General features: G+C 29.6%; 1 protein-coding gene across 1 annotated transcript; it reads left to right on the top strand.

Annotated features, from left to right (window-relative positions):
• The first annotated feature begins 672 nt into the window (after nt 1-672).
• LOC147073029 (uncharacterized) lies at nt 673-7,327 on the top strand. The gene is made up of 4 exons (XM_085945693.1): nt 673-980; nt 1,077-1,649; nt 5,433-5,747; nt 7,315-7,327. Exons 1-4 carry the CDS (start codon nt 673-675, stop codon nt 7,325-7,327), a joined length of 1,209 nt encoding a protein of 402 aa, XP_085801819.1.
• Nucleotides 7,328-16,280: the final 8,953 nt, after the last annotated feature.

Here is a 16,280-nt window from a genome sequence, read left to right as displayed (position 1 = left end):
AAATATTCAATCCGTTGGAATCTTTAACGTAAGTAATAACAAGGGTGGCTGAAGGAATTCCATTCTTATTTTCTTTTGGTGATTTCTGATTCAGTAAGATGATATTTGGATATTCCTCCATGGTATATTCTATGCATTCGCTCATATTTCTATAATCTACTCTTTGATCAATTTCTCGAAGTTGTTGTACTATCATTAAAAGGGGCAAGGGAATTTTTAGAAGTGGTAAGGCATTACTAGGAAGTAATAAGGAAGAATAATTTGTCATATCTTGATATGCTTCTGAGAAAAGTTGATAAAAAATAGAAAAATACCTTTCAATGATGAGGGTAGATTAGGGATTTTTCTACTGTAGCAAATATAATTCCAATGGCTAATCAATTATTTGATAAAACCAATATTATTTAAGTATGCAATACATATATCTTGTGAAATACATTTTATTTTCTATTGCTAAGAATTTGAATCTGTCTCGTTGATAACGATAACATTAAGGGTACTTCTTTTGTCTTGAATTGTTAAAATCATGGATAATCAAGGATGGGAAATATATAAAATGCTAGAGTGTATGGTCATTACCTTTAAAATCCATCTTATATGTATCATTATGTAATTTTATCCTATATAAACAATAGCAATTTAACATAATTTTTTCTAAAATTTTTTGACCCCATGTATTCTTTTGAACAAAAAATTCATCTAATCGAGAGGAATTTACAGGAAATTACAGAAAATGACAAAGTCATTTTACGTAAAATTGTAGAAAAACGTCCGCTTAAAATCTATTGGGGAACTGCTATTACTGGAAAGCCCCACATTGCTTACTTTTTACCAATTATGAAAATTGTTGATTTTCTTAATGCTGGTTGTGAAGTTACAATTTTATTTGCTGATATTCACGGGTTTTTGGATAATTTAAAAGCTCCTATTGAAAAGGTAAATTTTAGGTATGATTACTATAATAAATTGATCGAGTCTATGCTGGATTCTACAATCAGAGAAAAATACAATAATGGTAGGACTGAGCATACTTCTAATAGTACTACTAATTCTGCGAATAGTTCAGAAATTTCAAGGCTAGAAAATCTTTCAATTTTATCATCTGAAACAGCTTCTGCTAAACATTTGTTGGAATCTGGTCAGCTGAAGTTTGTAAAGGGTTCAGATTATCAAAAATCAGAGGATTACGTATTCGATCTATATAAACTAAGCTCATATACTACTGAAAGAGATGTAAAGCGAGCAGGTGCAGACGTTGTAAAACAATCTGATAACTGCTGTTTAAGCTCTTTAATCTATCCAAATATGCAAGCCCTTGATGAAGAGTACTTAAAAGTAGATGCCCAGTTTGGTGGAGAAGACCAAAGAAAAATATTTATGCATGCAAAGACATTTTTGCCAAAAATTGGTTACAAAAAAAGAATCCATCTGATGAATCCTATGATGCCTGGCCTGAATTCAGACAAAATGTCGTCTTCTGATGAATTTAGTAAAATAGATTTATTAGATACCAAAAAGCAGATATCGAAGAAGATAAATAAATGCTTCTGTGAAGAGGGGAATGAGAAGACAGGTATATTGATTATGTTTAAATACATTTTGTTTCCATATTTTTCTAAAGCATTTTTTGATTGTGCTACATATGAAGAGTTAGAAAAAAAATTTCAAAGTAAAGAAATCCATCCAAGTGATTTAAAATGTGTCTGTGCAGAGTATATTGATCATATGGTAGAGCCAATTAGAAGCAAAATGAATGAGGATATGGAAATGATAAAACGAGCATATAATTAATAAAATAAATATCACTCCCTTAAATAAAAAATAATGCTTCACAGGATTAAGGTGTTTATTCGAAATTTCATTCTGCTGTATCTGCTATATTATGTTAGTTAATATTTATCCGACCAAAGTTTTTAAAGTATAGTTTATAGCTCAGACACTCTTTTATATTCCTCCTAGTATATTCTATATTTATTTAAATTAATCATTAATTAATGATCACTAAAGTTTTTGATTTAAATATACATACATTCAGGCAAATGGGATAAACTCTTAAAATATAATTAAAGAGTAGGTTTTTAAACAATTCAGAAATATTCTTTCTGGATACTTGGATGTCTTTGATCTAGCCTAACCATGGGAAGTTACTTCTGTAATAATAAATTATATGAAGATTATTCTAGAAGATGTGAGTAGTTTTACTCTGAAAGCTTGATATAAATACTAGGAAGTAATTATGGTATATAGCTTTACTAGCCCATTAGAAATATATCTGTTAGCTTCTAGTTTATAAATCAAAAAACCTGCAATTATCCACTATCTCAAGAAGCAATAGATTTTTTGTCATTAATAACTGCTTATTTGATGTAGTTGGAAGAACATACCATTATTGGCTATTATCTCAGCGTACTATCCAACGGAATATATAGATTGGCCTACTAGTTCTATTGTTCATCTGGATGATGTATCAAATAAGTTTAACTTTACATTGTCATAATACTAGTTCAATTAAATCTTCTAATGGTATTAGCATAGAAACAATATAACTGTAATATATGCTTTGATCAATATTTAGACTAATTCTTGCTTTATTTTCAACTCTTTTATTTTAGTCACCAAAGCATCTATAATATTTCGATATTTGATGTTTAAACTTTTTTCTATTTTTAGCTCTCTATCTATTATTTCTTCTTTACTTTCCAAACCTTGCATTTCCTGAACTATTCTTAATCCTTGTTGGGCCAGTTTATTGATTGTATTTTCAAAACTATCTATCGTTACCATAGAACTAGTTTCATACAGAAATTCAGAGTTACAAACTCCACTTAATTCTTCTATGAAGGTTTTCTTTATATTTTCATACCCATCTTTCATACACGAAGTTGCTTTTCTAAAATTGTAGTCTTTACTCGTAGTATTTAACTTGGTATGAACCATATTGTTCTGATCTAACATTTCAATTAACTCAGAAATTTCATCATTCTTTTGATTAAGAATAAAAGTAACTTGTTCTAAATTACTTTTTCCTTTCTTTAGTTCATTATTTTTCCATTTAATTGTTTCATTCTGTTTTCGGATTAAATCATTTTGCTGTCTTAACTGATTCTCCAATACTTGAATTTTGTTATTTATTTCGGTATTATTATGCTCAAAAATAACTTGATTATGAGAAATATCACTTTTTTCAGAATTATCTTGAACGAAACTCAATTGACTAAATTTTTGGTTTTGGCCTAAATTGCCCATACAATCGTTGGATAGAAGGATAGTATTATGATCAAATGATTCATTATTTTCCATGACACGCACAATTTCATCTTCATTCTTTATTTCTACCACATCCATATGTAACTGATTTACTACAGTTTTATCCATACCACTCAAATTTAGTTTTTTATTTATACCGTGTGAATATATTAAACTATTTTTATCCAAAATGTTTTCAGGGACAGTTTTTTGAAATATATTCTCCGTTGAGAAGTTTTTACTTTGAAATAGAGAACCTAAAATTGGAGGCCTATTACTTTGTTCAAAAGAATAATTAATCTTTTCATAATATTGATCTTGTATATTAATGGATCCATATTTCTTCTTAAACTTACTATGACAATCCTTTGAAATTGATTTACAAGCTTCAACTCCAAATTCGGAGGAATTAAAAGTAACTTTCTCTATATTTTCATTAACATATGTATTTATGGTAGCTGCTTTCAATAATTCAGTTTTCCAAAATGATTGTATAGAGTTAGATAGTAAATTACCGACCAATGTCTGCCTAAAAGAATCGATGAAACAATACTTTACCCTCTGATTGCAATCATCTCCATCAAAAGATACCCATGACTCATCATAGGTTGATTTCTCTGGTTTGTATGAGATCATTGAAACAACATCTGTATTATTCTTTTTAATACATGAATGCTGGCCCGATTCTATGAAACTTTTTGAATTATGCTCCAGTATGTCTATAGAAGAATAAATCACAGGGCAGTCTTGATTAAAATATTTATCAAATTGAAATGTATTCTTCAACTCTCTACTATTACATTGCGATCGATCTAAAATAAAACCACTTGAATTCAATATAAGATTATTATCATCATTTACATTAGCATTTTCTATACTAGAAACCCTATCTACGGCATCATCCTCTGTGATTTGAGTTTTATTTAAATCGTCATTAAAAAACATGGGATCAGGAAATAAAAAATGCCAATGCCCACTAAAACACAAATCTAGTAGAACAAACTATGCATCATATAACATAAAAATCCTATTCTAAAACCCGAATGAATATAGGTTTTTAACAATCGAAGCTAACATGTGAAAAAGCCTCAATCGTCTCAAACAATAGATATTATAAAATGAAATTTATACTCTATCTCCTATTTGATTGCTCTATGTAACATATACATTCTATATTGAAATTTTTTTGAGCCCTGCTTTTCAATGAAGGATTATAAATGCCCCAGACGCCGAAAAGATAAATCTCAAATTTCTACAATTGATAAAGTGCTTGATCCAAAAACGCTTGAGATTTTAAAAAATCTTCAATCCCGTAATAAATTGTACGATTTGAGTGGATGCATATCAACTGGTAAAGAAGCCAATGTTTATACCGGAATGTGTTCATTGGAATTAAGTTCTAAATTTACTCAACTAGATACCATATCCAATACTAACCCTGATTGCGATACTATTTTGAATAATTCTTGTTGTAAACATACCATAAATTTTATAGACGATAATTTGTCAAGCTTATGCTCCGATAGCAATTTTGTTCCTTGTGCTATTAAAATATATAAAACCTCAACTATGTGTTTTAAAGATAGAATAAAGTATATTATCAACGAGAAGAGATTCAATAGCTTTTGTGTAGGGAATTCTAGAAAACTCATAAAAATATGGTCTGAGAAGGAAGTGAGGAATTTAAAGAGATTGAGAAAGCATGGCATACTATGTCCTCGTCCACTTTATTTGAAGAAAAGCATATTGATAATGACTATGATAGATGCAGTTTCTAATAATAGCACCATACCTTTGAATTCTGATGATAGATCTGTTACTTGTAGCATAAAATTAAATATTGCTCCAAGATTGAAAGATTTTCAGCCTCAGCAGATATATACCAATATTGTTAAAGATATTTTTGCATTACACACTCATAGTGATGCATGTGTATTTACATTCTTGTACAACCAGTCTATTAAGCTTTTGACTGATATGTTTCAAAAAGCTGGATTGGTACACGCTGATTTTAGTGAATATAACTTATTGGTTAATATTAAATTGGAAAACGAATTTATTTTGGAAAATAATATTTTGCAATTATTCGTAATTGATGTAGGCCAGAGTGTAGAAAGAAATCATGAAAATGCATTGACATTTTTAGTAAGTGATATTTTGAATAATAATGTGTTTTTTAAAAATAGAGGAGTGAGTGTGAGAGATGAAAAAGAGATATTTACAGAAGTTACTGGATTGAAGATACCAGAATATTTACAAGACATCAAACTTAATAAAGAGTCATTCATACCTAGTAATTTAAGTGAAATATCAAATTTGGAAGATGTCAAATTATTTATCGAGGCATATAGAGAGATAAAGGGAAATAGTGATGAATCTGAGGATGTTGATGATATCATTGATAATGATAACCTGAGTAGTGATGAGATTGTGGATGATGAAGATAATGTTGATGATGTCATTGATAGTGATGAGATTGTGGATGATAGGGACCATATACTGTACAATGATACAGAATCACAATCGAATGCTTCTTATTCGTTGAGTGAAGACACTAGTCAGGATTCTACTTATAATAATAATGAAGGTAGCTTGAAGCATGCAGAAAGCTATAGTTCAGAAGTGGATCAATCTGTTGAGTCATACGCTGTTGCAGAAAATATTAATATTTTAGTTCGAAAACCAAGCAAAAATGCAGACTTTAATAGGGAGATCAATAAGTTAAGAAAGAAAATGGTTAAGGAGTTGAATATTGAGCGAAGAAAAAATAGAGTTGATAGGAAGGAAATTACGAAGAAAAAAAATAGAAATAAAAAGAAATCGAGACATAATAGAAAGTGATATGTATTATGAAGCATTGAAATTCTTAAATAAAATAATTAAACAAGAATATTGTGGAGATTTTAGTTGTTGTAGCAGTAATGGTTTTTTTGATAAAATAGAACACATCTGTATTCTGTAACTAGTTGAATTATGATGATGAAATGCCAAATTAGATGACTTTTGTATAGTGGTAGAGTTCTTAAGCCGCTTTACTAAACTTTTATTCTGTAATAATGTTTATTCACAAAATATACAATTATGGTAAACTGAAACGTTTTGTTTGGCAATTATCCAAGCTCTATTCTGAGCAATTTAATTAATACTATGTTGGGAATTTAACTATGACTTAGATGGTGTTAAGTGATAATGAAATAACCAATAACTTATAAGACTAACTGAGCAATACATCAGACTGTACCATTATCATTTTCTCCTTATAAAAAAATTCCAAAATATGAAATATTATCGAAACTGCATAAACACAGATATTTCATAAGACTACCTGAATTAATATTATTTAGTTACATATCTACCTTCATTCAAAACTATCGATAATCAAAGCCTCTAAATTCTATACTTCAATGTTGTATTCTCCCATAATTTTACAAAATTCTTTATACAATGAATCAACTTGGACGAAATCTTTCTTTAAATACATTTGAAATATTTGGAAAATCAACTTGATGATTCTTAAATCATCATTCGAATAATCGGTAATATTCTTCTTAGTAGAAGCGTTTCTATCGTTTTTAAGTTTTTGAAATATATTTGCGACAGCCTCCTCTAATTTCTCTAATTTTTCCAAATGTACTTTCAATCTGTCTAATATATCCACAGAATTTTCCTTGCTAGGTAATATTTGAGTTAAAATGCTGGTATCTGGTTTCTTTTTAAAATCTCTGGTAGATTTTTCATTACCAATATTTGGGTTGGAATTTGTTGTAATATGTGGGATGAATTGAGAATTCTGACTATTAAACTCCATAGGGTACTTGCTATAACTCTGGTATGTATTTTCTCCACTTTCTTGAATAGGAGGCTTACTTACCAAATCAACCATATTATTGGTTTTAATAGAATATTTTTGCAATAATCTTTTTATTTGATCTTGTTCCTCAGAGTCACTAAATACCTTAGTTTTACTATCACCAACATTATTTATTTTGTCATATTTTATAAATATACCATGATTTTTTTCACATTCAAAATACCTTTTTCCATTATAACTACCATCATTCCTTCCAGAACTTCTATCTAACTCCACACCAACCCACTCACCACATTTGCCTTCAATCTGTCCAATATATCGAATTATTCCAAACAACTCTCTGTTCTTATTATTTAACTTAATTCTATCATTTACGGAAATTGACATATAAATAAGGATAGAAACGTTGCAAATAAAAAATATTTTTTATGAATTTGGCGGTCAAATATACTTTATTGATAATGGTTTCACTTCTTCATATTATTATCAGATTTTAAATAGTAGTATGAATAAAAATACGATTGGTTAAGCATATTTTTGGATTGCATTCATAATCTTGATACTTATTATTTGGATACTATCTTCATTATAACATTTGTAACTCACTAATCAATCTTCAGAAGTATATTCTTGTTACTTGTGTAGCTTTTTAATTTAGTTTATCTTCAACTATTTGTTTGTTCGCCCCTGATGCGTTTAGTAGATTTGAGAGATAGAAGAGAATTCCTTATTTTGCAACAAAAGAAATTAACTAAAAAGCTAGAAGAATTTGTTTCACAGAATATTGAAGAAATAGATAGAATAATGAGCGATAAACCCAAAAGAATATTGGATAGGGAAGAAATTATCAGTTCCTCTAATTGTGAAGATGAAGTTTCAAGTTATGCCAATAATCAGCAATCAAGTACATTAAAAGATGAAACTAGCTTTATGCAATGTTTTTCTTCCAAATCTTTATCATATAGTCCTATAAACCTACACTATTATATCCTGTACAAATGTAACTTATTCATAGAAATTTCCAATTCTCAGATCGAGAACATTTTTAGAAATCTAATATATTCGAAAATCAAAATTGATATTGTGGATTTGGAAAAAACTATTATTATAAATGAAACCTTTAAGTGTATTAGAGAGAAAGTTATAAAGAAAATAGATAATGCAAATTGCATTGATGAAACAAGCAATTATACCACTGGTAAATGCATTCAAAACGATAATATGATAAATTCTAGTAGTAATTTAAGTATTCTAGTAAATATTAATTCCGGAGATATTAAAGTTAACTCTACCATATTGCTACCTGGTAACAATATTGGCCAAACCTCTATCAATTCTATTTTTAAGAACGATTTGTTTACATTTCCTAATCTGGAAATGTTATTTAGTAGAGAATTTGTGATTGATCTGAAAAATATTAATGAAATTAGTGAAGAGAGGAAGCTATTAGAAATTACCAAAAAGATAAGTGAAATTGTGGAAATGAGTGTAGAAGACGCAAAATACTTAAGTACCTTAGAATATTATGACACATATGGATATAACGAAATTATACCAAGAATGTTATGCTTTAAATCAAGTACTTCGGCCAATATAAATGCAGCATATGAAACAACTAGCTCGAGAAATACAAATGTTGTAGATAAACCTAATTGTGCAAATACATTGCGATCTAATCTTATTAAGATAATAGATTCTCTTGGTGATAATAAGATTCCAATATTAAACTTCTTATTAAATATAGCACCTGGTTTGAGAATTGATGTGAAAAAATATAAAAATGATAAAATGTATTATTTGGTGCAATGGGCTGAAACATTGTAACGAGTTAATAAAATCATAAAGGACATATAATCAATAAAGTTGTATATATGTTTTAATAATTTGGATAAGATATTTAAAATTAATATTTGTCATAATATGTTAATGTTGTCAATATCTTGGCGGTTTATTTGTTAATAAACTTAAAGGTAGGTCTTTATACCAATCAAATTCGTTCTAATTACACGATAGCTATTACATACAATAATCCACGGATTCTTGATTTGAATATATTCTCTAACACAATTACATAATTAATTGTTATTAAGATTTTGATGAGTATATAATTCTCACATTGATATTAAAACAATACTGTATAAAATCATTATTTTTAACAGGAGAATCAATAAATTGTGTTAGTTGTTGAAATCTGCATTTTAAAACTGTATTTTCATCATAAATCACATCATGAGGTTGTCGATATCAATATATTATTATAAAATTACTTGTGAAAATAGATACTTTAGCTAAGTTAATTAAATATTAGAGACTCAAGGTTCGATGAATGAATATTTGGCGAATAAGTGTATTATAATTAATATTTATGAGTATTATACGGCAAATGACAGTTTCAGCACTATCAATTCCTATCTGATAGGATAGTGTTGTAATTTCTTTGATTTAATTTATGAGAATTTAAATATAGAAAAGAAACTCATTGAATAAGTACGATTACAAAATTTTAAATTAAAACTAATTAGCTAATTATTGTCATTATAAGATAGTGAATATTTTTTGTTTCACTCCCATAATGAGGTTTATAAATAATCTTGACAACGAATTAGAGAAGTTGTTTTTGCTAAAGCATCCATTTTACAAAGCATGGACAGAGGGAACTATATCAATAGAAATGTTAAGGCTGTATGGACAGGAGTATTCCCACCATGTGGCAGCATTTCCAAGATACATTAGCCAAATTCATGCGTTATGTGATGATATTGAATGCAGGCAAATCCTACTCAATAACTTGATTGAAGAGGAGAAAGGAGAAAAAAATCATCCAGAACTGTGGATGCAATTCATTGATGGATTGGGTGGGTCACGAGATTGTGGTAGAGAAGCACAAGTAGAAGAATCAAGGCAATTGGTTGATAAATATTATGATCTGGTGAAGACTGATTATGCTACAGGGCTTGGAGCTTTATATGCTTATGAGAGACAGACATCAGAGGTATCTAAATCAAAGATGGATGGACTGAGGAAACATTATGGCATTAAAGACTCTAGAACCTTGGAATTTTTTGTAGTCCATTCTGAAGTTGATATTTGGCATACAGAAGAGCTTGTAAATCTGCTAAGCAAACTTGATGAAAAATCTCAAAAACAAGCTTTTAAAGGGGCTATTGAGGGTGCAAAGTTATTATGGGGATTTCTTGATGGAATGGAAAAGCAGAGATTATCATTAAGTAAGGGCTGCTGATTTGGATCTATCTGAGTAGAATTATAATACACATATATGTTTTGGAATTACCTAATTTAAACTAATTTGTTACTTAAAAATACAAGTTGCTCTATAAATATTAATATGTAGTATTCCATTAATTAATAATCCTGAATAATAAATTCCCTTAAATCATTGCTAATTTATCTCTATCTCCTCAATATTAGCCTATATATTCAATATTCCTACCTCTATTATATAGTATCATCCTCACAACAACTAAAATCCCTAATTATAACCATTCAGAGTCTAGGCTCCTCATAACCATCTGAAATAGCAACAGACGATGTATACAAACTCCAAAGACTCATTCACTATGGCCTAATGAATCGTTGTAATTATGATTTTTCATATATCAAAAGGTAATTCACTTATATCCATTAATTTTTTCCTCAATTTTGTCTTAAAAACCACTTAAATGGGAATCAACATTTAAAATATTTTGACGATATAATTGCTATCAACTCAGCTTTCTATATGTCTTTTATAGTATTATTTGTAATTTGACGTTTTTCTAATAATTTCCAAAAATGTGAAAATGGTTAATATATACAAGATTTCGACAATTTATGAGAATTTTCGTTTGATTTCAACAACACCTTAGTAACGTTCTGGAACTAACACTAATTTTTCAACCTGCATTTTATTTGCGTGATTAAAAATTTAATTTTGGAATATCCTTTAAAATGGTAAATGAGGAAAAAATAATAAAAGCTATTAAAATGATAATAGAGGCGATAGAAGAAGATCCTAATAGAGAAGGACTTTTGGAAACCCCAAGTAGAATAGCAGGGCTTTATAAAGAGGTGTTTTCTGGAATGGGGCAAAATGCTAAAAATCATTTAAGTAGAGTATTTACAGTAGAGAATAACGATTTGGTAATAGAAAAAAATATAACTTTTTATTCGATGTGTGAACATCATTTCCTACCTTTCTATGGAAAAGTCCACATAGCTTATATTCCAAATGGAAAAGTCGCTGGGTTATCTAAGCTAGTTAGAACAGTTGAAGTTTATTCTAGGAGGCTTCAGCTTCAAGAAAGACTTACATCTGAAATTAGTGCAGCTATAATGAAGTATTTAGACGCACAAGGTGCTATGGTCATAATAGAGGCTGAGCATATGTGTATGGCTATGAGAGGAGTTAGGAATTCCGGAAGTAAAACAACAACAGTTTCTTACAAAGGAAAATTCGTGGAAGATGGTGGCTTAAGAAATGAGATATTTAATATGATAAAAAGTTAAAGACGATTTGATGGCTATATTGCGCATCAAGCTGTATCATTTATGGATAAGAATGATGCATAAGTATCTTTATCGAAATTAGTTATTATCTTTTGAAATTAAACGGTTATTATAGATATTTTTAATATAATTTGTGGTGAAATATCATTAGAGAGTGTAATGTGTAAAACCAAAATAAGTTCTGTATTGCAATCAACTAACTGTTGTTAGTCTAGGCAACTCTTTAACGTTTCAAATTTCAAATAAAAATCAATATTCTGTTTTATTAAATTAACTAAGTAAAGAAATTCATCATTTTAAGTTGAATCTCCATGGATCAATATTAAGAAGTTGATATACATTGGAAATTAAATATAATGATCCAAAGATTATGTACAGTTTTTTGTTTGCATTTCTATTTTGTATATCTTCTAATATTTCTTCCAGCGATTTTATTTCTGAATGTATCAAAAGCTTTATATCAGATTGTAACTTGGCTGAGTCGCTACATTCTACCCATGGCATATTGCTTGGTGTTGTAAACCCAGTTAAAATAATACTTTGCTTTATTTTCAGATTATTTTTCAATAAAATATTAAGCATTAATTCAGAATTTTTGCCCTTAGTAATTCCTGCCACCCAAATAATTTCTATGATGCCGTCATCAATAGTATAATTTTCAATATAATTTTTCAGTTGCAAAATACCAGCTATGTTATGTGCTCCATCTACTAACAAATGGTCATAAATCCAGGTTAATCGACCGGGCCATATTGCACTCTTACATCCTTGTTCGATATGATTTAAAGAAATAGATTCAAACAGCCTTCTTATGTTGTCACAGGGCTGTTTTAAAGATAAATTATTTTTTAAATACATTACGGCATGAATGGCCAGAGATGAGTTCTTGATTTGAAACTTTCCATGCAATGATAATCCATATTCGATTACTTGATTCTGAATTGTGCAAGTATAACGTTCATTTTTTTCCTTGGAAGTATCAACAAATACCAATGGAATATGATTTTCGTCACAGTATCGTTTAATTATTAATTCAATGCTTTTACCTTTCATCACAGTATTACATCTAGAAATGGCATTATCTTGTTTAATAACCATCATTGGTATTTTAGGCTTTCCTATCCCCAACTTATTAACTAGGATATTTTCCATAGATGGTCCAATATACTCTTCATGGTCAAATGAAACTGACGTGACCAATGTGATCAACAAATTATTGCAAAATATGTTAGTTCCATCGTGCAACCCACCCATTCCTACCTCTACAATGCAAAGACCACAATAAAACCGTTTAAAAACACACATTGAAGCCACAACTTCTTTCTCAAAAATACTCAACTCAATATCCCACTGATTGCAATTAGTTTCAATTTCAGCAATCATTTGGTGATACAATTTCGAAGATATCGGTACACAATTAATCTGTATGCTATCACTAGGACAAATTAACGAAGGTGAGTTAAATGTACCTATATTTATTTGGTTATTGATTTGAGACAGAATAGTAGCAATAATTCTGGAAACAGATCCCTTTCCATTTGTTCCGGTAATATGTATGATGGGTAAGTCATTTTGAGGACTATTAATCATCTTAAGATACTTTTTTATTCTTTCAGTACCAAACTCCATTAATAAGGGCAATCTATAAGAGCAACAAATAGCACAATCATTGAATTTTTCTCAATGCATAAAATGTAAATTAATTATAAGTTAAAAAATAATATTTCAAATTCAGCATATTATTTTTTAATTTATATTTTCAGAAATTTAGGCCCTGTATGAACAAATTAGAACAGATTCAATTGTCAGAGCTACAAATGGAATCTCCTATTGCATTTTCTGATAACGATCATAAGGAAAGAAAGCTGATTAGCTTAACCATGAGACTGGAGGTTGATATGTGTAAGGCATTTCAAACGGACAACTTAGCAGATACAATCTGTTTTGCAGAATCCTCTAGTAAGTTAAAAGAATACACCAAAAGCTTAGAAACAAAGATTTATATCACTGAATATGCACGGAAAGTTATCCAAATATTACATGGCATTGCAAAAGATGACATTCCGATAGAATTAATAATTAAAATGCCAGGAAGTTGCAGTATTAATAGGAATATTGCCTACAGCATCCAATATAGAAACACTATTTTTATAGAGAAAATGATTATTAAAGACTTGGAATGCAAGGCAAGGATTGGTTGCAGTGAGTTGGAAAGATCTCAGCTTCAAACAATTTTGATAGACTTGGAATTAAAATATCCGGATTCAAAAACTGGTCCCTTACACAGTTTTGATGTGTCGTCTATAAGCATGGCAATAGCTACATATGTCCAGAATACACATTTTGCTACAATAGAATATTTGACAAATAAAGTCCTGGAATTTATTGAGGAGAGATACTGTTTTCCTAGTATTTGTATATTTTTGCAAAAGATATCGGCAATAGGGAAGTCTTTTAGCTCAGGGATCAGAATATCGATAGATACGATGCATAGTAAGATGATTAACCAGAGATATTTGGTGCTACATAATAAAACAGATAAAAGTAATGTAGTATATTTATTGCTGGGGTCCAATCTAGGGAATAGATTAGAGAATATTCATAAAACCTTAGAAATACTGAAGCAAAATGTTTTGATCATAGTTGATACTTCATTTATGTATAACACACGTTATGTTGGGTCAGGTTCTGGCCAAGCACCTGATGTCCTAAATTGTGTTATAAAAGCAACAACATCCCTTGAACCTAAGGATTTACTAAGGGCAGTAAAAAATATAGAAAATACAATGGATAGAATAAAATCTCTAAAGCCTGATAACAGGGTCATAGACATAGACATTTTATTGTATAACAATTTAGAGTTGGCTACAGAGGATATTGTAATACCACATGAGAGCATGCATATGAGGGAGTTTGTTCTAAGACCTTTACTTGATATTGATCCATACTTTATACATCCAGTTTTTAAAGTATCTATGGTTGATCTATTAGGAAAATTACTGACTGAAGATACTCCAACGATTCCTCGACATTTTGAGATAGAAGAACTGCCATTTGTTAATGTTGAGAGGGTGATTGGGCTTGGAAGAGCATTCTACAACTGGAAATCCTGTGGCACTTTGGTAATGGGTACATTAAACACTACACCTGATAGTTTTTCTGATGGTGGCTTATATTACAATAATGTTGATAAGGCAGCAGAACACGCAATTAATATGTCCAAAATGGGCGCTGATATTATAGATGTAGGGGGTGTATCCACTAGACCCGGTGCAGACCCAATTTCTACAGATGAAGAATATCGGAGGGTGATACAGGTTGTAGAAAAGATTGTAGAGAAAGATTCAAAAATACTTTTGTCAATTGATACAACTAATTCTTATATAGCGGAAGAATGTCTTAAAAGAGGAGTTTGTATAATCAATGATGTTTCAGGTCTTTGCGACAACATCGACCTTTACAAAGTAGCCGCAAAATATAATGCTCCATTGATTGTGATGCATTCTAAAGGGACTCCAAAAACAATGAATGAGTTGAGTAAATCTTATGAGAGCAAGAACATGCTTTTGGATATTTCTGAGGAGATGAATTTTATTCTAAATAATGCATTGAGTGCGGGTGTTTACAGATGGAACATAATATTAGATCCCGGCATTGGGTTTGCTAAGAATGCATTTCAAAGTGTGCATGTAATCAAAAATTACAAGCAATATCATCCATTTTCTGAGTATCCATGTTTATTAGGCCACTCAAGAAAAAGCTTTATTAAAGTGCTTGGAATTCTTCCTAGTGAAAAATCAGAATGCAATCATGATGAAAGACTTTGGGGCACTTTGGCCATATCAGCTATTTCATCATACCAGAATGCTTTTATCATAAGAGTTCATGATGTCTGCGAAAATGCATTGGTTATTAAACTATCAAATGTTCTTAAAGATAATCCTTTAATGAAATAAAAACGTTTTTATTAAACGGCGAGTCTAATTTTGTGTTTTAAGTTATTAATGACTGTGTTTTGTATGTTTCTCCATGGAAAACCCTATACATATATACGAATAATTTATAGGCTAATCAGATTTGAAAATTCACTCCAAAAGCGTTATATTTAAATTATTAACATAAATTGGAGTATCTTTTTAATTTCTCTGGCTGGTCTTTGTTTGCTCAATAACAAATGTTACTCTTGCAGTATATCTTGTAGGAATCGTATGGTGTAATGACAAGGAGGTAGTATGGAGAACTAGTTAGATACACATATTATATATTCTGTATAATATGTGTATATGGAAGATTAGGTAACTAATGGAGTAATATATACAATGCATGTAGCACAAGATGAATTGAGTATTATATATGATAGGAGTAATTGCAATGAGTGGGTAAAGTGATGAAGGAAATATACAATGAAACAGAAATGTGGAGATTTAGGAATTAGTGATATTGAATATAGTATTAATTAATTACGGATATTGTGGCCTTAGGATCATATATTAATAGAAAAAATCAAAGTGTAATTTACTTGATATCTTTATTATGAGGAATATACATTCCGATATAAAATAATGAATCCAACATAATAAATGAATAGTACTTAAAGGAATTAAAAGCTGATATCTCTTCATCTAGAATTATATATAAAGGAAAAAAGTATATAATAAAGGCTTTTTATTGAATTTATTAAGCATTTCATAATACAGGAATTAATAATCCTTGTTAA

Source organism: Rhyacophila brunnea, unplaced genomic scaffold (genome assembly GCF_057557595.1).
Source record: "Rhyacophila brunnea isolate RB1 unplaced genomic scaffold, BYU_Rbru_1.0 scaffold_188, whole genome shotgun sequence".
Lineage (NCBI taxonomy): Eukaryota > Metazoa > Arthropoda > Insecta > Trichoptera > Rhyacophilidae > Rhyacophila > Rhyacophila brunnea.
Note: the sequence above shows the minus strand (reverse complement) of the source record. Positions and strands in the feature narration are given on the sequence as shown.